Source organism: Varanus komodoensis, unplaced genomic scaffold, assembly GCF_004798865.1.
Source record: "Varanus komodoensis strain SLA01 unplaced genomic scaffold, ASM479886v1 scaffold9, whole genome shotgun sequence".
NCBI classification, from domain to species: Eukaryota; Metazoa; Chordata; class Lepidosauria; order Squamata; family Varanidae; genus Varanus; species Varanus komodoensis.
The window spans coordinates 5,397,689-5,422,874 of NW_025336598.1; the positions used below are offsets into that span (position 1 = coordinate 5,397,689).

The following is a 25,186-nucleotide window of genomic DNA, read 5'->3' on the forward strand; positions in this document are numbered from 1 at the left end:
TCCCCACAACAACAACCCTATGAGGTAGGTTGGATTGAGAGTCTGTGACTGGCCCAGAGTCACCTAGTTGGCTTCATGGCTGAGCAGGGACTAGAACCCAGATCGTCTGAGTCCCAGTTCCATGCTCTTAACCACTACACCACACTGGCTCTCTTTTTGTCCTTAATCATGCATATCTTTGCATGAAACGTTCCCATCATATCTCAAATTTTCTTGAAGAGATCTCTGGTCTTTCCTATTCTATTGTTTTCTTGTGTTTCTTTATGCTATTCATTTAAGAAGGCATTCATATCTCTTCTAGCTATTCTCTGGAATTCTGCATTCAATTGGGTGTATCTTTCCCTTTCTACCTTGCCTTTCCTCAGCTATTTGTAAAGCTTCCTCAGACAACCATTTTGCGTTCTTGCATTTCTTTTTCTTTGGGATGGTTTTACTTGCTGCCTCTTGTACAATGTTGCGAACCTCTGTCCATAGTTCTTCAGGCACTCTGTCAATCAGATCTAATTCCTTAAATCTGTCACCTCCACTGTATATTCATCAGTAATATGCTTTAAGTCAAACTTGAGTGACCTAGTGCTTTTCCCTATTTTCTTCAATTTTAGCCTGAATTTTGCAACAAGAAGCTCATGATCTGAGCCACAGTCAGCTCCAGGTCTCATTTTTACTGACTGTATAGAGCTTCTCTATCTTTGACTGCAGAGCACATAGTCAGTCTGATTTCTGTGTTGACCATCTGGTGATGTCCATGTGTAGAGTTGTCTCCCAGGTTGTTGAAAAAAGTGTTTGGTATGACCAGCATGTTTTCTTGACAAAGTTCTGCCAGCCTTTGCCCTGCTTCATTTTGTACTCCAAGGCCAAACTTGCCTGTTATTCCGGCTTCCTACTTTTGCATTCCAATTCCCCATGATGATAAACACATCATTTTTTGGTGTTATTTCTAGAAGGTGTTGTAGGTCTTTACAGAACTGGTTAACATCAGCCTCTTCAGCATCAGTAGTTGGGGCATAGACTTGGACAACTGTGATGATGAATGGTTTTCCTTGGATTCGAACTGAGATCATTCTATCATTTTGGAGATTGTATCCCAGTAGTGCTTTTCCTACTCTTTTATTGTGTATGATGGTTACTCCATTTCATCTGAGGGATTCTTGCCTGCAGTAGTCTACATGATGGTCATCTGAATTAAATTCACCCATTCCTGTCCATTTTAGTTCATTGATTCCCAAGATGTCGATGTTCAGTCTTGTCATCTCATGTTTGACCACGTCCAGCTTGCCTTGATTCATGGATCTTACATTCCAGGTTCCTATGGAGTATAGATTTTTACAGCATCGGACTTTCCTTTCACCACCAGATACATCTGCAACTGAGTGTCCTTTCGGCTTTGACCCAGTCACTTCATTCTTTCTGGTGCTACTAGTACTAGCCCTCTGCTCTTCCCCAGTAGCACATTGGATGCCTTCCGACCTGAGCTCATCTTCCGGCGTCATATCTTTTTGGCTTTTGGTACTGTCCATGGGTTTTCATGGCAAAGATACTGGAGTGGGTTGCCATTTCCTTCTCCAGTGGATCACCTTTTGTCAGAGCTCTCTGCTATGACCTGTCCGTCTTGGGTGCCCCTGCACTGCATAGCTCATAGCTTCATTGAGCTGCACAAGCCGTTTTGCCACGACGGGGCAGTGAACCATGAAGTAGGGGAACTTAATTTCGTTGTTGCTGTTGCTGAACAGTTCTTGTCAATATGCTGCCAATTATTTGCCAATACTGCCAAAATCTTCCAGGAGATTCAAATCTATCTTTTATCCAATCGTGTTCTAGAGAACTTGAAAGCTTGCATAATTTTGTGGTCTTAATAAGGGCATTGCTTCATTGTGGATGTAGTGTATGGATGCACATTTTAAAACAGATCTAATAGCATCAAAGCTCCATCTACCCTGCCACTTAGAAATTAGCATACCAGATTGGTATCTGTTGTTTCTCAATAGGTATACTGGGTGTCCAAAAGTATTTCTACCTTTCCTTGATTCCTATCTTTTTGTAATGACCCATCAACCATGCTATAATTAACATTTGGCTTTGCAGAGAGGTAATCTGCCCAGCTTCTAGTTCAGTCCTACTCTGCTCTTCAGGTAGAATTCAACAGAGTCATGTACCATCAAACAATGTAGTATTCCTAAAATTCATGAAAAACACTAACTTCTGAGGAACTTCATGGCATACCATAAGGCCTACCCAAGGGTGCAAAGGCACCTTACCCAAGCCTTCAGCACCTCTGAAAAGAGAGGCACATTATTTTTGCTTCAAGCAAATAAAATGGTGACCATATATTTTGCACCATATCTCAGGTTCTGCCAGAGCAAAACATTTACTTCAAAAATGAAGGCATAATCTGGGGATTATGGATCATCTGTGGAGGGAATCTACTGACCCTCTTGCACTCCCTTCCCCCCACCACAGATACTCACATTTATAAAATTAGGTTAGAGGGCTGATGTCTCTGGGAGTCCCAAGGTCTTGTGGCATGTGCAAGACACAAAGGTGTTCATAAGCATGTCATAATTTCCAGCTAAACACTGTAGTGCAAATAATATGACTGGACAATAGTAAAGTAGTATTTATGCCATTGTTGAGCTGCTTATCTACTTTATGTCAATAAACATGTCCATGTGGTCTCTATGTCCATAGAGACCACATCTTCTGAGGATAATTCGAGGGCTCTCATGTGCTCTCTCCTTCTGCCATAACATCACTTAATGTACTGCAGATAATTTCATACAGTTCAGTTGTCATCTCCCTTTTAAAAAGTCATTCTGTCATGGTCTAGGGCAGGGGTCCTCAAACTTTTTGAACAGGGGGCCAGTTGAAAGGTGCCGTTGATGGGTGCAGGCTGCCAAGGCAGGGGCAGGGCAGGGCGGGGCGGGGGCATGCGCCAGCGGCGAGGCAGGGGCAGGAGTGAGCAGAGATTGTTTTCCCTGAGTGAATCCAAGATGATCTCCTTGCGAGCAAGCCGGTGCCTCACAAGATAAAATGAGCGAGTCTAAAACAATCTCCACACAAGCAAGCTGCTGCCTTGCCATGCATGGCGAGTCAAAAACCTCTATGGTGGGCCGGATAAATGGGCATGGCAGGCTGGATTCGGCCCGCAGGCTGTAATTTGAGGACCCATGGTCTAGGACATGGGCAACAGGAAGCAATCTTAAAAAAAAAAAAAAAAAAGTGGTTGCTAGCAAGAGCAGCCCCCATGGAAGAAGAAATTGACAAGGACACTGACAAGAGTAAAAGCCCTGTGTGTTGTGACTTTAGTTCAGTCATAGAGGCTCAGCCAAACTTTCCTCATAGAGCTGTTGCCATGAGGATAAAAATAAAATGGGGGGCTTTGCATCATTGGAACCTGTCCTGCACTCCTCTGCAGGTCTTTATCAACCTCCATGTGGCACCCCCTCATGTACCTATATGTCGCCACAGATCCCCTGGAGTCTCCTTTTCTCCAGGCTGAAAAGACCCAGCTCCCTCAGTCTCGCCTCATAAGGCTTTTCCTATAATCTGACCACTATCCTTGTGGCCCTACGCTGCACTGATTCCAAACTGGCCATATCCTCCTTGTAATGTGGAGCCCAGAACTGAACACAATACTCCAGTTGTGGGCGCACCGGAGTCGTATAAAGTGGCAGGAATACATCTCTCAAACTAGAAGCCATGCTTCTGACTATGCAACCAAGGGTGGTGGTTGCCCTTTTCACACTGCTGATCCATGTTTAGCTTGCAGTCAGCCAGTACTCCAAAATCCCTTTCACAAGTGCTGCTCTCCAGCCACTTGTCCCCTAACTTGTACTTACGACACCCATTCCTATGCCCCAAGTGCAAGACCTTGCCCCAAGACCTTGCACTTGGGGCATAGGAATGCCATCCTGTTGTCTCCTGCCCACTTCCATAGTCTGTCCAGATCCCTTTGGATCAGGAGTACCTGCTCTTCAGTTGTGGCCACTGCCCCAGTTTTAGTATCATTTGCGAATTTGATCAGCAGACTGTTCACCCCTTCTTCCATGTCATTGATGAAAAGATTGACAGGATCAGTCCCAGGATAGAGCTGTGGGGGACCCCACTCATTTCTGGCCGCCATCCCGATGATTCCCCACTAATGGTTACCCTCTGCTTTTGGTCCATCAACCATGCCCTAATCAATACAACAGTGCATCAATCTATCCCAAAACTCCTCAGTTTCTCAGTCAGGATATCATGCGGCACTTTGTCAAAGGCCTTGCTGAAATCCAGATAAACCACATCCACTGTGTCCCCTCCATCTAGCCACCTTGAATCCTAGTCATAGAATTCCACAAGGTTCATCTGCCAGGACCTGTTTTTGCAGAAGCCATGTTGCGTGGGCACCAACCTCCCTTTCCTATCTAGGGTTACTACTCATAGATGCCTCGCTATTATGAGCCTTTCCATTGTCTTTCAGTCACCATGTCCCCATCTTCCTTATTAAGCGATCCCACCACCTGTCTCCCCTTCCTCTTGCTGTTTACATGTTGATAGAAGCCCTTTTTGTTGCTCTTGATATTCTTTGCAAGTCTCAGCTCAGAATTAGCATTAGCCTTGCGAAGAATTCTTCTGCAACAGGCTTCCTCCTTTCAGCGTACCCTTTCCTCTACTTGCCCCAGTGCCCATTTCCTACAGAAGTTCCTCTTATGTTTAATACCTCTTACTTCCTCTTTTTGCTTCCATGGCAGTGCTTTCCTTGGTCTCTCAACCTTGCTAACTAGCAGTATTGTCAAGGCTTGCACCTCCAGGACCTCCCTTTGAGGGGCATGTCTGTTTTGTTCTGTTTGGTTTTTGACTTTGACTTTGCTGTACGTGTTAAATAATGTATTTTTACTTTAGCTAAGTGAATCTGAATTCATATCTGGGGATATTCTAACCCAGACTACCTCAACCTCATACCTTGAAGATGTGTTGAAGTACAATTGCCAGCATGTCCTAGCCTGCATCGAGGATTGTAGTTGAACACATCTGGGAGTTGTAGTTGAACACCTGTGGAAGGCACCAAGTTGGAATAGGCTGTCTTTGCCTTATCTCATTTCATATTTATGCCTTTGTCTCATCAGCCAAGTTACTAAAATAATGTATGTGTGTTAACTTTTCAAGGAGAAAAGGTGGACCATTAGAGGTTGGAAACTAGCAGAGTTTTACTAGTTAATAAGGCTGATTCTAAATGTTCTAGTCCTGTTAATAAGAATTCCTTTTGTCCTCTATTATAGAAACAGAAACAGAGCAAGTCAGAAGGAGCTTTCTGGCCCATCTAGTATGAACCCTGGCTCCACTCATGACATGCCTACCATGTGCATGTCCAAACCAGTACCTATTATGTGATAGTAGGTACTGGTTATGCGTTTAAATGTGTATTTAGTCTCAGCAGCAAAGTAAGAGTAACTAAACATCTATATGATTCAGTTTAACAGATGATCTGTAAGGTGCTTTCAGCTCCCTCTCCTTTTTTTTTTTTTTAACTTTACCTAGGAGCACAATTGAAAACTATGCATAATCTGAGATTGCTGAGAGCAGATATGCTGGACTTCTGCAAGCACAAGCGTAATCATCGCAGTGGCGTCAAACTCCACAGGCTTCAAACTGCGCTGTCACTTTATTCAACGTCTCTTTGTGGCCTGGTTTTGTTAGTAGATAATCGCATCAGTTCATACAGTGGAATCAAAAGAGGTGAGTCCTTGTTGAAAAGGGTTTCTTCTTATCCAGTTGAGATTTAAAGCATTTACACAAGGAAAATAATGACTTGACAATAGTCTGTCAGCCCATCTATAGTAGTAGCAAATTAACCAACAAAAAGGCCTACATTCTCTTATAAATCTGTTTTTCTTAATACATTCAATAGTCTTTGCTGGATATAGATGACTGCTTGGGTCTCTACTCTTTACAAAGATATTAATGTAATGGTCATCTGCAGAACCACCTTACCATAAGTGTGAGTTCAGTCCACATGTGGGTTAACTGATGAGTTTATAAAGGCCCTACTACATGCAAGATCTTTCCCACTGACTCCTTGTCAGGGATAGATGTGACAAGGAACTGTTGAAGTTATTGAGGTAGTTGATTACTGTGCACCAGGGTGTATATAAGATGCTAAATCTGAGCCTTGATGTTTTATGTCACTTGAAAAAGGAACTTTCTGTCGTATTAGTATTCTGCTGGATTTGTTTCAATTGAGAAGCAGTATACAAATATTGTTAGCATGCAATTCTGTGGGGGTGCTCATAACCAAGACTTACAGTACAGGAGGAGCATGGAAGTAAAGGATACATCGTATCTCAGTGATGTCAAATCTCCTCTTGTTCCCTTGAAATGACCCAACTCCCTTCTCCAAGGTTGATGTTGTGACTTTATGTATTGACTGCAACAGAGATAAGAGAACAGTGAAGAGTTCCAGTTCTCATGTTGTAAAAAAGCTCTGAGATTCCAAAAAATTCCATGGCCTGTTAGATGCTGCCTGGGAGCCATAGGACTGTGCTGGTAAAAAACTATAATTTCAAATACCATTTTTAGTGACCATTGTTATAGAAGAGCTGAGAGGAATCAGAATAGTAAAAGATTCATAATGGTAACATATATTGCATTTTGTAAAAATCAGAGACAAACACCTGTATGTAATGGCTTAGGCATGACAGACATAATAAGAGGTAATATTGGTAAGGTCTTTATGATGGTTGTATCCATATATTTACATACATTCTTGAACTACTACTCAAACCAACATGAATACCTGCTGAATACCTAACATTTCTACAATTAATATTTGGTGCTTACACACTCAAGATTTAAAAAGAGTCAATGTTAAACTCTTCAGTAGGAGTCTGCAGTGCAAACAAATGTATTTTCTCACTTTCACTTTCAACTCTCAACATTTTTGGTCTCGTTCTTATTGAAGTGGTCACAAAACTAGCATGAAGGGAAGAAAGTTAGATTAGATCTTTCAACCTGGTACTTGATTTTCTATTTCAAGGGAATATTTAGGTGTGGAGGAGCCATAATGTGACTCTTTGCCTTAGCCTGTACTGAAATAAGTATATTAGCTCCAACTTTGTTTCAGATTTTGCAACTGTTTGTCAGGAGTGCACAGACTTCCACTTTCCAGGGATTCAAGAGCAGCTTGAAGTTATTCAACAGATTGTACTTTATGCCCGAACACAGCACTGCAGTAAGTCCAAGCGGCTAAATGGTCAGTACCAGTTAGAATGCTCTCCTTGAAATATAAGCTGGATAAGTGTGTGTGAGAGTGACGGAGCTTCAGTTTTTTGTTGCTAGTAAAATGCATAAAATGTACTCTTTGGAATACACAGTCAATAAGTGTTTTAAAATTGTTATATAAGATATTCTGCAAACTGTGTGTTGCATTGCTGCAGTTTCCATCTATTTCAGGGTGGTGTTTCTGAACCTTAAAACACATACTCTGGATGAGTCCTGTAGGTGAGTGTAGTTATGTTTGAAAAGTAAACATTTTGCTAGGTTTGTCACTTAGGGAATAGACTTGCTACAAATGTATAATTTTATGTTTTTAGGATAGGGTAGAAGTAATAATTTTGAAGTCATTATATTTATGGATTGGCTACCAAAGTGACTTCACTTGAACTCCAACAATACAAATGAGACCTAATAAAACCTTAGTAATGTCACAAAGCTGATAGAAGGCCACCTGCCCTTCAAATGAAAAGATGGCTCAAGGAGAACCCCCAAGTTATGAACTCATGGCTTCAAAAGAGTGCAGCTCTCAAAATACATTGACTACTCTCCATCCAGTCAGAGGAACCACACACCATTTCAGTCTTGTCTAGGTTGAGTTTCATTTGTTCTTCATGGTCTCTCTGCATCACACATACAATATATAACAGAAGTGAGTACACCCCTCACATTTTGTAAATATTTTATTATATCTTTTCCTGTGACAACCCTGAAGAAATGACACTTTGCTACAATGTAAAGTAGTGAGTATACAGCTTGTATAACAGTGTAAATTTGCTGTCCCCTCAAAATAACTCAACACACAGCCATCAATGTCAAAACCACTGGCAACAAAAGTGAGTACACCCCTAACTGAAACTGTCCAAATTGGGCCCAAAGTGGCAATATTTTGTGTGGCCACCATTATTTTCCAGCACTGCCTTAACCCTCTTGGGCATGGAGTTCACCAGAGCTTCACAGGTTGCCACTGGAGTCCTCTTCCACGCCTCCATGATGACATCACAGAGCTGGTGGATGTTAGAGACCTTGCGCTCCTCCACCTTCGATTTCAGGATGCCCCACAGATGCTCAATAGGGTTTAGGTCTGGAGACATGCTTGGCCAGTCCATCACCCTTACCCTTAGCTTCTTTAGCAAGGCAGTGGTCGTCTTGGAGGTGTGTTTGGGGTCGTTATCATGTTGGAATACTGTCCTATGGCCGAGTCTCTGAAGGGAGGGGATCATCTTCTGCTTCAGTATGTCACAGTACATGTTGGCATTCATGGTTCCCTCAATGAACTGTAGCTCCCCAGTGCCGGCAGCACTTATGTAGCCCCAGACCATGACACTCCCCCCACCATGCTTGACTGTAGGCAAGACACACTTGTCTTTGTACTCCTCACCTGTTTGTCGCCACACACACTTGACACCATCTGAACCAAATAAGTTTATCTTGGTCTCATCAGACCACAGGACATGGTTTCAGTAATCCATGTCGTTAGTCTGCTTGTCTTCAGCAAACTGTTTGCAGGCTTTCTTGTGCATCATCTTTAGAAGAGGCTTTCTTCTGGGATGACAGCCCTGCAGACCAATTTGATGCAGTGTGCGGCGTATGGTCTGAGCACTGACAGGCTGACCCACCACCCATTCAGCCTCTGCAGCGATGCTGGCAGCACTCATACGTCTATTTCCCAAAGCCAACCTCTGGCTATGACGCTGAGCACATGCACTCAACTTCTTTGGTCAACCATGGCGAGGCCTGTTCTGAGTGGAACCTGTCCTGTTAAACTGCTGTATGGTCTTGGCCACTGTGCTGCAGCTCAGTTTCAGGGTCTTGGCAATCTTCTTATAGCCTAGGCCTTCTTTATGTAGAGCAACAATTCTTTTTTTCAGATCCTCAGAGAGTTCTTTGCCATGAGGTGCCAGTGACCAGAATGAGAGAGTGAGAGCGATAACACCAAATTTAACACACCTGTTCCCCATTCACACCTGAGACCTTGTAACACTAACAAGTCACATGACACCGGGGAGGGGAAATGGCTAATAATGCCCAATTTGGACAGTTTCACTTAGGGGTGTACTCACTTTTGTTGCCAGCAGTTTTGACATTGATGGCTGTGTGTTGAGTTATTTTGAGGGGACAGCAAATTTACACCGCTATACAAGCTGTATACTCACTACTTTACATTGTAGAAAAGTGTCATTTCTTCAGGATTGTCACATGAAAAGATATAAAATATTTACAAAATGTGAGGGGTGTACTCACTTCTGTGATATACTGTACGTCAGGGGTCTTTCCTTGCCATGTTTCCAGCCCTGTTAACCTTTACAAGGTGCCTGCACCTCTGTTTGTCTTCCTTGTTCTTGACCTTTGGCTTGTTCCTGACCATGTACTTCTTGCTCATGCAGCGTCTGGTCCCTGACCTCAGCCTATACCATCACTGATTTGGACTTTCCATTAAACCTGAGTTTAGGAAAAAGCTCTGTTGCCCTGGTCCTGGTGCCTCTTGTTGCTCTTATCTTGTCTCTGGCCACCCTCTTCCTGGCCCCAGAACCTGACATCTCCCAGACATCCCACTCCAAACTGAGACAGCTACTCCAAAATAATACCATGGTCTATGATATCAAAGATCTCCAAGATGTTCAAGGGTATCACCAGGGTCACACTCCCCTGTCTCTCTGCTGGTGCAAATCATCATAAAGGGAAACCAAAATATTTCTTTGCCAAACCTGGCTTGAAGTGGATCCAAGTAATCAGTCTTATCCAACAGCACCTCAAGCTGGTTGGCTACCATCTGCTCAAAAACCTTCCCCAGAAAAGGAATATGTACTACTGACTTAATACATGCTGAACTGGGAAAAGACTCTGGCCAGGACAGTCTGCACCCCAGGACTGAGATTGGTGAGAAGACTTGGGGACTGGTTGGAAAGAGGACTGCTGCGTGTTGTGTTATTATCTGCTGGTATTGTTACTGCCTCCCCACCCACCCACCACAGTCGGCCAGCTCTCTTCCCAGCCCCAGCACAGTCCAGCAAGCAGAGTGCCTGCACCTGGTCTGATAATTCCAGCAGCCACCATCTCAGCTTAAAAGCAGACCTGCTGCTGGGTGGTAGGCTGCCACCTGAGGACTTCCCCTGAAGCTGTAGACCCCTTTGGGATGCCAGTTCAGGATACCAAGAAGGTGAGGACAAGAAGCTGCTTGTCCCTCACTGCACCACTGCCTTTGTGGCCTGGGACCCTGATTAAAAGGGTGTCTATGGGGCCAATGTGGAGATGGTGGTGGTCCGAATTAGCATAATAATGGGTAGAGGCAGATGTGGTGGGAGGAAGACTGGCCAGGTAAGAGGAATACAGCCCAGACAGCTATTGGCTGTGTCATGCTCCATTTCTCCCATGGGTTTGATGGTTGCTATGCCAGCCAGCCCTCAGGTCTTTGGATGCTGCTTCTAAGTATCAGATTGGTGAAGAATAAAACCTCCCTCATGCATGATTTAATGACTGAGGCAGCTAAATGTATAACTGATACCTGGGTTGGTAAACAGGGAGAAATTAATCTCTCACAGTGGTGCCCACTAGGGCACTTGGTTCAGCATCAGTGGGTGCGGGAGGGGGCTGCCATGGTCTATAAAAATTCAATCTCTCTTTCTGGGCACTATTTCATCTGACATATGCTGTAAACACTCCAGTGTGGGCCAGTGGGACCCACTGCAAATCTACCTCCTACCATGCACGCTATCAGACTCCCTACCAGAGCTGATGGAGGTGGTCTTGGATGTGATATTAGAGTCCCCCCAGGCTGCTGGTCCTAGGGGATTTCAACGTTCATGCTGAGGGCACCCTATCTGGGACAACTGAGGACTGCATGTTTGGCCTGACAACCATGGGACTGGCTCATGTCATTGGCCCAATACATGTGGCAGGATATACTCTAGACTTCATCTTCAAGGGGGTTGGACTCGATGGCCTTCACGGCTCCTTCCAACTCTTCTATGATTCTATTCTATGATTTTCGGCCAGCTATGAGGATGTTGCCCTGAGTGTGGGGGACTTTTACTCATTTCCTTTGTCATGGTCAGATCACCATCTGCTGAGATTTGGACTGATGGCACCTTTTCTCCTCTGCAAGCATGGGGGGCGTATTAAGATGGTCCACTTCCAGAGGCTAATGGATCTGGATGATATCTAGAGTACTTTGGGGGATTTTCCAGCTGAAATGTGTGGCACTCCTGCTGAAGCCCTGGTTGCACAGTACAATGTAGAAATTACCTAGGTGGGTTGACATAATTGCCCCTAAGTGCCCTCTGTTATGGAGTTCAAACAGCTCCATGGTATATTCCAGAGCTAAGAGTGATGAAAGTACTGGAGATGGCTGTAGTTGGAGGAAAACCTGGTATGTCCCTACAATTGAGTATATTTTGAGGCAGTAACGGAAGCAAAGAAACAATACCTCACTTCTTTTATTCAACTCTCCCAGTGGAGCTTTTCAAAGTTTTTTGGGGCTTATTATATTCTGGCCCTGGGAACACCTTTGAACCATCTCAAGCCTGCTGTAGTCTGCTCTTTCCAGGAAAAAAAATCTATTGCATCCTCCAGGACTTGGACTAGAGTGTTATACCAGTTGAATCTGTGGAAATATCCAGAACATAGCCTAGTCTGGTTTTATTGGATGAGTTTCAGTTGTTTGAGGATGTGAACAGGGTGCTTGGTCAGTTTTCTGCAACCAACTCTGTACTGGGTCATTGCCCCTCCTCGCTTATAAAAGCCAGCAAGGAAGGGACAACTGCCTGGGCCATTAATTCATGATTAATGCCTTTTTGTGAGAGGGAGTGGTGAAGCTGCTTCTGAGGAAATCCTCCCTCGATCTGGAAAAATTGAATAACTTTTGAACTTTTGAAAAATTGAATAACTCGCAAATACTCCTTTCCTGAGCGAGGTTCTTGAGATAGTGGTTGCCAGTCAACTCCAGGCACTCTTGGATGAAACTGGTAATCAGGATCCATTTCAAACAGGGTTCCGTTTTTGGCATGGAAACAGCCTTGGTCACCCTGCATGATTACCTATGCCAGGAGAGGGGGAGACATGGAGGGAGTGTGACCCTGTTGATACTGCTAGACCTCTTGGCTGCTTTTGATTCCATCAACCATGGTATCCTTCTGGAACAGCTGGCTGAGATGGGAGTGGGGGACACTGCAGTGCAGTGGTTCTTCTCCTACTAGGACGGCCATCTTTAGAAGATGATGCTTGGGGAATATTGTTCAGCCCTGGGGATTCTCTGGCATGGATATCCTTGGGGGTCCATTCTGTCCCCTGTGTTATTTAACATCAAAATGAAACAGCTGAGTGGGGTTGTCCAGAGTTTTGGAAAATGCTGCCATCATTATGCTGATGATTTGCAGCTCTATTGCTCCTTTTCACCATCTGCAGGTGAGGCTGTGGATGTGCTAAATTGGTGTCTGGCTACAACAATGGACTGAATGAGGGCTAACAAAAATTGAAAATCAATCCAGACAAGACTGAGATGCTATTGGTGGGTAGTTCCTCTGACCAGATGGGGAGGTGTTAAACCTGTTTTAAAGGAGATTGCATTCACTCTGAAGGAGCAGGTTCATAGCTTGAGGGTGCTCCTTGATCCATCTTTGTTACTGGGCACTCCAGTAGCATTGGTGGCTTGGAGTGCCTTCTACCAGCCTTGGCTGGTGGCCCAGCTATGCTCCTACCCGAACAGGGATCACCTGGCTTCAGTAATCTATGACTGATAATCTCTGAATTAGATTACTGCAATTCTCTCCACACAAGGCTACCCTTCAAGATAGTGGTGCAGAATGCAGAATAACTGGGACCTGTGGGTCTGAACAGGGAAGACTGGTTCTGTATTGGCTACCTGTATGCTTCCAGTCCCTATTCACAGTGCTGGTTTTTAACCTATACAGCTTAGGACCACAATACCTGTCAGAGCACCTCTCCCAACCTCATTCTACTTAGACATTGCGCTCAACCTCTGGAGGATTCCTCTGAGTGTCAACTCCAAGGGAAGTGCAGAGGGTACCACAAGAAGGAGGGCTTGCTCGGTCGTGCCCCCCTATCTATGGAATAACCTCCCCAGCCACCTGGCTAGAGCGAATCTGTTATCTTTTCAGTTCTGGGTTATAACAGCTCTGTTTTCTGAGGCTTGTAAAGACCTACTTGACCACCCAGAAGCTCGAGGCAGTTTGCCAGGTGTTTGTAGCATCACCCCTCTTGTAATACTTTGTATTATATTGTTTTTGTATTATATGTTTTAAGACCTGTTTTTAAATGTTTAAAGTTTTCCCAATTTTTACACGATTTTAATTGTATTTTTATTATTTGTTCCTATGGATTGTATAAACTGTCCAGAAAGCTTTAGCTGTGAGGCAGTATAGAAGTATAATAGATGATGATGATGGTGATGATGATGATGATGATGATCTTATGGGTCCAGGGAGGATTTTTTCAGGAGGAATAACATTCTCTATTCCAAGGAAGTATCAATTACCTTCCTGGCCTGACTGGTTGTTCACTCTCTCCTGGTTTTATAAACTAGGAAGGGCAGGTTTCCAGCATGCCCAGGTGAAAAAAAGATGCTGGTGTGGCTTATGCCCTGCTACATGCATTGGGTTGATAACTTGGGATAGTCTCATGGAGTACATGAAATATTAAGCCACTCCAGATAAAGCATCCTTGGCATGAATGGCCCAGGTAATCCCACCATGGCATCCAAGACCATCTGTTGAGCAGCAAGGTGTGTAGTACGCCAACAGAATCCCCATCTGTCCTTTTGGCCAAGCACTCTAGACCAGGAGATAGATGGACAGGGAACTTGGACAGACGCATAGAAACAGAATGAGTCAGAAGGGCCCTCCCAGGCCATCTAGTTTGACCCTCCTGGCTCTGCTCATGACATGCCTGCCATGTGCATGTCCAGCCTATCCTTGAACACCTTCACTGATGGGGCTTCAACCACCTCCCGTGGAAGCCCATTCCATACCCTCAGGGTCCTAACTGTCAGGAAGTACTTCCTGGCATCTAAATGGAACCTTGGCTCCCGGAGCTTTGCTCTGTTGGAGTGCATCCTGCCTTCCTTTGCAGGGGAGAACAGGTCTCTACCCACCTCCGTGTGACATCCCCTCACATACCTGTATGTCACCAACAGATCCCCTCTGAGTCTCCTCTTATCTAGGCTGAAAAGACCCAGTTCCCTCAGTCTTGCCTCATATGACTTCCCCTACAAATGGGCCACCAACCATGTGGCCCTACACTGAACTGACTCTAACCTGGCTATATCCTTCCTGTAACAAGGGGCCCAACGAACACAATGCTCCAGTTGCGGGTGCAGCAGAGTCATATAGAGTGGTAGTAATACCTCTCTCGATCTAGAAGCCACACTTGTGGCTATGCAACCAAGGGTGGCATTCGCCCTCTTGACCACCGCATTACACTGCTGACTCATGTTTAGCCTGCAGTCAACCAGCACCCTGAGGTCCCTTTCACAAGTGCTGCTTTCCAGGCACTTGTCCCCTAACCTGCACTTATGACACCCATTCCTATGCCCCAAGTGCAAGACCTTGTGATTATCCACATTGAACGTCATCCTACTGTCTCCTGCCCACTTCCATAGTCTGTCCAGATCCTTTTGGATTTGGAGTACCTGCTCCTCAGTTGTGGTCACTGCCCCGGTTTTAGGATTGTCTGTGAGTTTGAACAGCAGACTTTTTACCCCTTCTTCCATGTCATTGATGAAAAGATTAAACAGGATCTGCCCCAGGACAGAGCCTTGGAGGACCCCGCTTGTCACTGGCTGCCATCCTGTTGATTTCCCACTAGTGGTTACCCTCTGCTTTCGGTCAGTCAACCATGCCCTACTCCATCAGACAGTGCATTGATCTATCCCAAAACTCCTCAGTTTCTCAACCAGGATATCAAGTGGCACTTTGTCAAAGGCCTTGCTGAAATCCAGGTAAACCACATCCACTGCTTCCCCTCCATCTAGCCACCTCAAAACCTTGTCGTAGAATTCCACAAGTTTTGTCTAGCAGGACCGGTTTTTGCGGAAGCCATGTTGTGTGGTCACCAGCCTCCCTTCCCTATCTAGCTTCACTAGATCTCTCACTATTATGAGCCTTTCCACTGTTTTTCCTACAGTGGAGGAAATTGTAATTCTTCATGTCCCTTCTATTACTATTTTTGAAAATTGGGACCACTGATGCCACACTCCAGTCCTCTGGAACTTCATCCATCCTTCACGAGGCCAGCAGGCATGAGAGAGCCCCTGCCAACTCTTGAAGTACTCTCGGGTGTAACCCGTCAGGGCCTGGGGCCTTTGTAATGTCCAATGCCCTGAGGAGCCCCTCAACTGCTATGGGGGGTGACTCTAATCTGTGCCCCTAAGTCCCTGGCCTCATCTAATCTCCTATGAGGATCTCCCCCATCCTGCTTTGGGGGGAACACAGAAGCAAAATAGTTATTTAGCATTTGTGCCTGTTCCTTCGTATCAGTCACTGGATCTCCTTCCTCCTTATTTAGAGGTCCCACTACTTGTCTCCCCTTCCTCTTGCTATTTACATGCTGGTAGAAACCCTTTTTGTTGCCTTTTTTTCAGGTCTTGCCGAAATCCAGGTAAACCATATCCACCATGTCCCCTCCATCTAGCCACCTTGAAACCTTGTCACAGAATTCCACAAGCATTGAATTCTTATAGCCTCTGGCTTCTAGTCTTTATAGCACAACTCCACTAAGCACAGCTGGGAGAGACTATCTACTTCCTGTTTGCCTACCCAGCTCCCAGTTATACATACTATATCACTTGTACCTTCCACTGTTATGTCACAGATAAGTATTATTCTGTATCAATCTTACATTTAAAAGCAGCTCCTGTGGATACAAGGAGTAGTAAACCAAAGCACTGCTGTTAATTGTCCAGGCTGTGTACCCATCACTTAGCCCGTCTCCCAACACCATATCTTTTTCTGCCCACCATTATGCTCCACCCAAAGAGATAACAGCTTTTAGTATCATTCCCTTCAAGGATGCCTTGCAGCATTGTTACCCTGCTTTGGGCCAACAGAGAAAGGCCTACTGAGAATCTAGTGCAAGTGGTAGATGACTGCAATCAGCCAGACCTCTGTCAATTCTCTTGACAGAGATGGAAGCTTCTCTCAGGAAAGGAGCCCAATCCAGCCAACAGCAGCCTCAGCCAGGACTGGAAGCTGGCACCCTAGCTTTGTCACTTCCCTTGAGCATTTCCCAGTCTGTGCGTTTGTAGCTGCAACATAGTTGAATGGTTCTTTCAAGTCATGTATAACCTTAATCTTCCCCTTCAGGGACCACTGTCTAAGTTGCGCCTGTTCTTTGTGCTGGCCAAAATTATGTATGGACCTTTTGAACTTCTTGCTACCTGTAACGGTTGCCTGTTTTTCTGGAAATTAACCCTCTTATTTTCATCAGACACACTGAGGGGCTCATAGCTGTACTCCCATCTTGTCACTTTGAGACAAAGTGAACTCAGATAGTCTTCTGAAATAAAAAGATTCTTCTTCCCCACACTCATAAGTACCATCTCAACAAGAAATCATCATGTCTGCATTCTTATTAACACATATGATTGAGTGCTGAGTACTTCTTTCATATTCCAGATGGCTGAGGAAAGAGCAAATTTGAAGCGAATGGGAGTTTCCCCATTCATGCTAATTGCAGGCACTGATGATGCAATCTAGATTGAGAGCACAGTGTGGGACAAAGGGTTCAAGTCTACTTTTCCCCATGACAGGCTTCTAATCTTAACTAGTCTAACTGGGGGAGAAAACTACTAACTGGAACTAATGGGAGTTTTCCCTCCAGGGTAAATTGCAGGGCTGGGAGGACAGTGAAAAGGAGAACTTACAAATTGGGGGGTGGGGGGTGCGAGGGGGGGAGAGGGAGGATGGAGTTAATATAGATGAGCATAAGGTCAAGTTAGGTAGCCATATGGCATATTTTCTCTGACAATGTTCATTGTTGGCATGTACATTTTTCCCATGAAGGAATGTGGCCCAAGGGAAAGAGTCACTGATCATTCTTATCCCTAGCTTAGGTGCAAGCTGTAGTACTTCAGCTCATCACAGACTTCAGCTCAACTGCCACATACAATTTAGAAGTTTCTCTGTTTAAGCTTCATTAGCTTCTGACAGCATGCTAGTCTGGAAGTTCTTTTGGTCATCTGTATATAGCCATCTTGTCTCCCCACTTTAAGTTGCTGTCAGAATTGAACTAAATATGTCATCTGTACATAGGATAGGGGGCTGAAATAGCTAGGTCCTAGTTCTGTAATGTTTTGATTATGTCCTGAATAGACTTTCCCAAATGTGTGACCAAGAACTTCAGTTACAGTTAAGCAATCTTTCCTGCATTTAATAGTTCCCCACATATGACTGCTGTGTGGGTTACTCTAAGTGGCATCTTGAGGCAGGTGGAATATTTCTTTCGCTAAGCTGGATGTCCTTTGTCGGATGATTCACAATAGTTTCCTTAGTAGGGTTTCAGGAAGGGATGAAAGACATGTTGTTTTCCTTTTCTGATGTCTGTGTTCAGTAGATACTATGCTGTTAGTGGGTTGTGCCCAAAGTGTGAGTGGTGAAAAACTGCAGAAAATCAGCAGTGTTCTAAAATGGAATGGGATACACTTATTGCATAAAGATGTTTTTAAAAATTTCAAATGTGCATTTCCCTCTAGTGTTATTGGTATTTGAGATAAATAATCCAAATTTGTTTTCTTAACTTATTTAGAATATAGTGTTTTCATTATTACCTGTTACATTGAAAAAGCATTTGTTTGTATATGAGATCCTAACATTTTGATTATCTACAAATGCAGGAAACAAAAATAGTGGCAGTGAAGATAAGACTATGAATATTGAACCACACCTATTAACTATTTTGCCTGGTACGTCCTTATTATGTGGTTTGTTCAGTTATCAGTGTCCATTGATAGATTGTAACCTTATAGTGAAATGCAACTTAGTAATTTGTGAGAAGAGTTTCTGTTTTTATGTTGAATTACTGTTGCTTATTGTGTCTTTCTTGAGTAAGTCTCATAACTAACTGCTTCCATGCATGGTGAGAACAGTAGTTAGGATCATGTGATAATCTGAAGGGGAAAAAGAATGTAATTATGTTCTAAGGATGAAGCCTCCTCTGTTACCGCACACATACACGTCACAAGGATACCAGTCTTGTACTATAAGTCAAAAGACAGAGGAATGAGAAAGGCTGAACTTTTACCAAAAATTCTCTAGGAAACATTGGAAAGAATGAGCCCATTACAAAGTGGGAGAAAGAGAATTCACTTACCGATAAATAACAGGTCCTGCATTTCAGACACCAGGCAACTTCACATGTCACAAAAAGCCACTCTTGCAATATGCTGCAGGACAGTTAATGGTGCACCAGTTGGGCTCACTGTGGATTGTTTACATCCTTCATCTCCTTTCTTCCTCAGTCCTCCAGTTGGCATCTCAGGGGACACTGCAGCAGGAATTAATTTACTGTCTCAGCTGTGATCAAGAGGCATTTACAGCTCCCTGTATTTTGCACTTCAAACTTTTTTCAGCAATCACAAAAGCCAGCTTGACAGCAGGGTTTTGTTGTCCTGATTTTGACAGTCACTTCAAAGTGCCTGAGCTGCATCTTTGAGAGTCTCTCAGTGACTGACAGATACTGTTTATTTTTTACACATAAAACATGTGCAGATAGCTTTGTCTTTTTGTTTGTTTGTTTTTAGCTACACCTGACAGCAGCAGGCACTTGCATTTGTGTACCTCAGGAATTAAAGTCTCAGCTGGAGCAATATCTGGGGAGGAAGGGGTATCCACTGTCAAAGAGACCCCAAATGGCTTTTTCCTGTTTGGTTTCTCTTGATAGCTGTCAGAAGGTAAGCTTTCAAGACAAAACAAAGGCACAAGAAAAGCAGGTGTTGTGATTCACATCCCCTTTGTAGCAAGACCCTGATTTCCCCTCCACCCACCCCCCGCCCCCAATCTCACTCAGGGTGATGCACATTTTGCTCTTTTTTCCAGAGGCTCTAAGTGCTTGAGAAGGTAAAATGTGCATCCACTTTTTCTTGGATGTCAAAACTCTGGGTTCCCTTTAAAAGAGGGATTTAAAGTAGGCAATCTCAGAAACATTGCGCCTTTTCAAGTACTTTGAGTCTCAGGAAAACATGCCTCACACTGTGGACTGTCGGGATGAAGAAAACCTTGCCATGAAGGAGATGTAACTCACCCTTTTTAAAAGCAAAGATTACTTGTCCTTTTGATTGTTCCTGACAGTTTCCTTTCTGACAATTATGAAGGGAAACCAAACTAGGGATGGAAACTTGTTTGGAGCCTTGTTGTGGTAATGTCTAAGATTAGTGCCTGCTGCACCTCAGCAGCAGCTTCTCCCTAGGACAATGCCCCAGCCAGGGTTTCCAGTTCCCACAGTCACATAACTGCAAATGTCCACAACTGTGGACACCTAGCTAAAAAAATACAAACCTTTTCGTGCACATACACAAAATTAAAAAATCTAACAGCCACTGTCCCCATCTCCAAAGTGCCACTCAGGCACTCTCAAGAAGTTGTTAAAATGAGGACTGCAAAATCTGACTGTCAGGTTGACTTTCATGATCTCAGAAAAAAGGTTTAAGTGCAAATAAGCTGTGGGGAGCTGAAAATGGCTGTTGATTGGGCAGGAAGGGCAGCAAGACAGGGCCAGCCACCCCAAAGTGTCAGCTGGGTACTTGTAGAGTGGCTTGCACTGGTGGTGGCCATAGTGATCTTAGGTCAGCATACAGAGTTTGCTGCTGTTGCCAAGAGAGTTGAGAGCTGCTGGACTTTACCCACAGAAGAATAAGTTGTCCAGGTACAGATGACACAACAACCCACCATGGATAAAACAAACCCGTGGGTTGACAAGGATTTTTCAATCAATCCACACTGAGTAAACCAGGCTGGACTTGGACAACAGAACAAACAATGCTTTTTTTGTAAGAAAAAAGGTGCCGGAACACATGAAATCATTTACCTTTCGCATGTAGTCAATCACTGTACGCACACCCACACACATCAGTTGTGTAACGAAACAAAACAGTCGCTGCCTGCAGTAAGCACTCAGCGTGCGACCACATGACCAATCACAAGCTGAGCAGTGCCACAAGCCGAGCGGCAACATCACAACCAGCGCGGACAAAGTCCACTTGCATTGAATTCGACACACAAGCAGCCTGCATACACCATTTTAATGATTTTGCCACCGACCTGCTACACTTGACAGGGCAATTCAAATCTACATGGACCAAACATCAAATTTTCAAAAGTTACTTTTAAAACTTGGAAAATCTGTCGAAAAAAAGGTGCCAGTTCCAGTGTGTTCTATGACAAAAAAAGCACTGAGAACAACAAACCATGTTTTGCTGCCCATCATGGCTTTTTTTTTTTTCTTATTACAAACCAGGTCATTATCTCCTGAATGCATGATTAAACCACAGGTAAATGTTTTGTCTAGGAGCTGTGCCATGAAACATTTTTTGGATTGATTTTACTGAATGGAATCCATTTTGTTCTGTGCCACCTACATAGCCTCTTTGCAGTACATTCTCATTTGACAGTATTGCCTTTTCTTCCACTAAAAGAAAAAATGCAACTTTCCACCTAAGAGAAATTTCAATTAATTTGTAAAGCTATCATTATGCTGCTTACATGGATGGAGTTTTTCCTGTTCTAGTTGGCCACTACTATATTGCTAGAACTGTATATTTCTAATCCATTGTGCCATCAAATGATGCATTTTTGAACCACTGTTCTGTGGTGTCTTGACTGGATTTTTAGTCCATTTAAAATAGCTAAACTTCCTCAAAGCTATGAATCCTCTTTAAGGATATTGGGTTATTCTCCCCCACCTCAGCTTCTGAAAGAACTCCTACACCTGAATTCTGCCTGCACAGCTTTTTCAGCTCATCTTTGCCTGGCTTTTCCACCTCCACCTCTGTATGCTTCAAATGTTCTGTATACAATTTCAGTGCTAAAACATCTCTTTATATTCTTCTTGTCTTGAATGCCATTTATAAATACATATCCACCTATTTTGGCTTTGTCATACATTATTATACAGGTTTTCAGTAATGGTGAAGGAAATGAGGTTTAGATGATGTAAAAGGAAATGGGTGTGGTACTCCATGTTTTCCGTGTTTTGAAAATGTTAGCTCCATATTTATGCCCTGGTTTTACTTCTCCTAGTATGTGGTATATCTTTATGTCATAGTCATTTTTACACTTCACTTTGTAATAGTCTCAACAAAACCAAAGCACTTTAGTTGATAAGTAGTTGATAGAACTTACTCAATATCGATTTGGAATTGTGTCTTACTGGTAACACCTTTTTAATAAGTCCTGTACAGTCTGGAGGGATACAACATACAGAATTTATACAGAAGTGTATCTACAATGTTAACTTGCACAGTACTAAAAATCCACCCTGATGCTTTTTTAACTAGCCAATGTAAAATGCAGTAGTAAAGTTTCCTTCAAAGACAGATCTATGGAAGCAGATTCAGCTGCCCATTTATTTATGTAAAAAAAACAAAAAAACAAAGTTCAAGGGGGAAAGTCTCCAGCAACAGTTTTTGGGGGCATTTGGTGCTTTCTTGTTCAAGCTAATGTAAAGTTCTGACATTAAAAATGATGCGCTTGGATTTTTAAAACAAAAACTGATACAAGGCAGTAGATTTATGTACCCTTCTTAAGGTTTAGTTTTTAAACTAGGGTCTATAGATTAAACTGTCACAAAATTATTTTCTCAGGAGAATTTTATATCACTCGCCATTCAAATCTCTCTGAAATTCATGTTACTTTTCACCTGTGTGTGGATGAAAATGTGAGATCAGGTAATATTACTGCCCGGGATCCTGCAATCATGGGCCTCCGGAATATCCTCAAAGTATGCTGTGCACGTGACATTACTACAGTCAGTATTCCTCTCCTTCTGGTTCATACAATGTCTGAGGTAAGCAATCATCACTTTATTTTTTTTTAAATAGCCTTCTTTGCTTGTTTAAAAATATTGTTGGTTCTGCCACTCCAGATCAGAGGTAGAGAACCGTTTTGGGCATGAACAAATTTAATTCATTAAAAAGTTTCCTGTGTGACTCCACAAATTGTCATGCAGAGTAAAATGTTGGGAGCACCACTCCATTCTGGATTATCACTTTTTTTGTACCCACCCCACACTTGCAGTTTTCCTGCCCCTAAATCTGTTTTAAGTGTGTGAAGCTATATTACTGTAATATTATTTTAATATTGTTTGGGGAAATGTCACCTGCTGAAAAAGGGTTTTGGGGGAAACATACCACCTACCAAGACTCTGTTGTCCCCAGGACCCCACTGAAGTCACTTTTCAGCAATGTTAAAATATGTAGAGTGATCTGCCTAAAAATCTATTGAGGGGAATGGCAGGAGAGAAGCCAACCCTTCAACATGGTCTCTCAATGCATGTGACACAGCAGTGATTCCTACGATGAAAATATTATTTGACAACTGAAGTTCCTCCATCTCTTTTGGCATTTGGTAGTGCTATCCCATTTTCTTGTTGCCAGATAATTACCTGGCCTCCTTCAGGTGGGGATGTGGGTAATGTACTTCTGCGTGAGAGAAAAAGGGGAGTACAAGTGTTTTGTGCAATCCCTAGAAAACAAAAAGATACTGGCAATATCAGATCCTGTACAAAATTCAATTTGTACAATAAAATGTATGATTGACAGCAAGTGATTTTAGCTATGCATATTTATTTTATTTTATGTGCACTTTACATTTCTACCAAAATTGTTCTCAAGGTAGCATAAAGGACCAATTAAAAATATATCAATTATAGGTAAGATATTAAAAACAACAACTAACACACTGGACCAACTTACACACAAAAGTCTTCTATAATAAAACTACCTTTGTCTACGAGCCAAATATCAACAAAGAAAAAGTAAACCTTGCCTCCATCAGGAGGGAGTTCCATAGCCTGAGGGCATTAGTCAACAAATGAACCACACCTGAAAACAGATTGTTAGCCAATGAAGTTGTAGCATAGGGGTTATGTACTCCTAATGGCTGCTGCATTGTGAGCCAGCTGAAATTTCTGAACAACTTAAAAAAGTAGTTCCATGTAAATCATAGTAGTCCAAATGGAATGTAACTAAGGCAAGCATGACTGCGGCCAGATTAAATGTCTCTGAATGTCTCTAATATACCCAGACTGCAAGCCTGAGTCTTCAGAGAGAATGTAATACTACCCAACACTAACTGAATCCACTGTTCCTGATCTGCCTTTTGACTGACCAACAGCACTTCTGTTTGGTCTGGATTCAGCTTCAATTTATTTGCCCTCATTCAATCTATTACTGACATCAAACACTGATTTAGAATCAGAGCAGCTTCCTTGAATTTAGATTAAAAGGAGAGATAGAATTGGATTTCATTAATATCCTGGCAACTTCAAACTCCAGGCAGTCTCTCATATTGGTTTCATATATATTATAAATATCATGAGAAATAAAATGAAATCCTGAGAGATGCCACAAGCCAATGACCTTGGAGTCAAACATAAATCCCCCAGCATTACCATCTGAAATCACCCCTCCAAATACTGGTGCCACTAGTGCCTCCTAATCTCGGATGCTTCAGAAGGATACCATGGCTGATGGTATCAAAAGCCTCTGAAAGGTCCAGAACAGCAGGGACACATCTCTGTCTAATTCCCAGCATAGACTGTTCATTAAGGTGACCAAAGCAGTCTCTGTGCAATAACCAGGCCTGAAGCCAGATTGAAATAGATCTTGAATAGATTCAGAAATCACTGAGCTAAGATGCTACTACATAAAGAAGCTCTAAAAGAAGTTACCAAAAATGGAATAGTAAAGACAAGCCATAAATTATACAATACAGTGGGGTTCAGGGGGAATTATATTTTTTAACTCTCACCACTGCCTACTTTAGGTAAGGTGGAACCATACCTTGCCATGAAGAGGCAATCACCACTGCCTTTACCCACTCAGTCAATACATCACCACCCCAGCTGCTTTTTTAAGCCGTCTAGCATCCAGGTGGCAAGCCTCACTTGCTCAAAAATCCTGTCTGTAGAAATTGAACAGTATCTTTATTACTGAACAAGCAGGAGACAAAGTTACATCTGGACCCACATTCGTGAATGATGCCAGTGATGTGTAGAATGGATACATAAAGTGTCATGCAAATTGGTCTAAGTGGGCTATTGAGTGGTCTCTTTCTTTGTGTACCAGAGGGTAACAGGCCCCTGAACACACGGGAAAAATCTGTGGTGCAACTCTGAGCAGACACAAAGGTGGCAGCGAGGTACAGTTTCTTCACTGCTGTCATTGTCATGGAGTAGGCGTTCAGTAGAGCTCCAGTCTCATGTTTGCTCAGACTTATATTGTGATTTCTGCCAACATTGCTTTAGCTCCATCACTTATGCTGTCCTGGAAAGCAAAGTGGCTTAGGTGGCTCTGCTCCATGGGAGAGGACACTCAGGAGTTATTAGGTCAATCGCTAGGCCATGTCTTCCTTCCACCCAAGGCACTGAGAGAATTACCTGCCAGGGTGAAAGAAAAATCTTCAAGAGCTGTTAGAAAACCATCCAAATCCATCAGTTTTCTGGGACAGGCCAGCTTTATTGCTTCCTGTGTCCCAGCAGAGCCTCTGAGTCCAAACTCCACAAGGAAGTGTTTGGCCATGATAGTGGAACTATAGAAATTTCCTCCAGCCTGCGATCACCACAGAGACCCAGTGTGGTGGTTAGAGTGTTGGACTGGCGACCTCAGTGATCTGAAGTTCTAGTCTGAGCCATAAAGCTCACAGGGTTACTTTGGGCCAGTAGCGAACTCTCTGTAAGAATAAAACAGAGCTCTGTAAGCCACCTTGAGTTC

At 43.3% G+C, this 25,186-nt stretch overlaps 1 protein-coding gene across 11 annotated transcripts in view; it reads left to right on the plus strand.

Moving 5' to 3' along the window:
* Positions 1–25,186, plus strand: part of CUNH12orf4 (chromosome unknown C12orf4 homolog) — a 74,606-nt gene that overhangs the window by 28,534 nt on the left and 20,886 nt on the right. For 9 of the 11 annotated variants that reach the window (XR_006413524.1, XM_044418007.1, XM_044418008.1 and 6 more), the window contains 4 exons: positions 5,518–5,715; positions 7,100–7,228; positions 18,095–18,163; positions 22,058–22,260. Coding sequence is in view for 10 of the 11 variants with exons in the window: in XM_044418007.1 (XP_044273942.1) it covers positions 5,518–5,715; positions 7,100–7,228; positions 18,095–18,163; positions 22,058–22,260 (599 nt within the window). In the remaining variant the exon portion in view is untranslated. The remainder of the gene's footprint in view (positions 1–5,517; positions 5,716–7,099; positions 7,229–18,094; positions 18,164–22,057; positions 22,261–25,186) is intronic. The other 2 variants (XM_044418012.1, XM_044418013.1) reach the window with 2 other exon arrangements.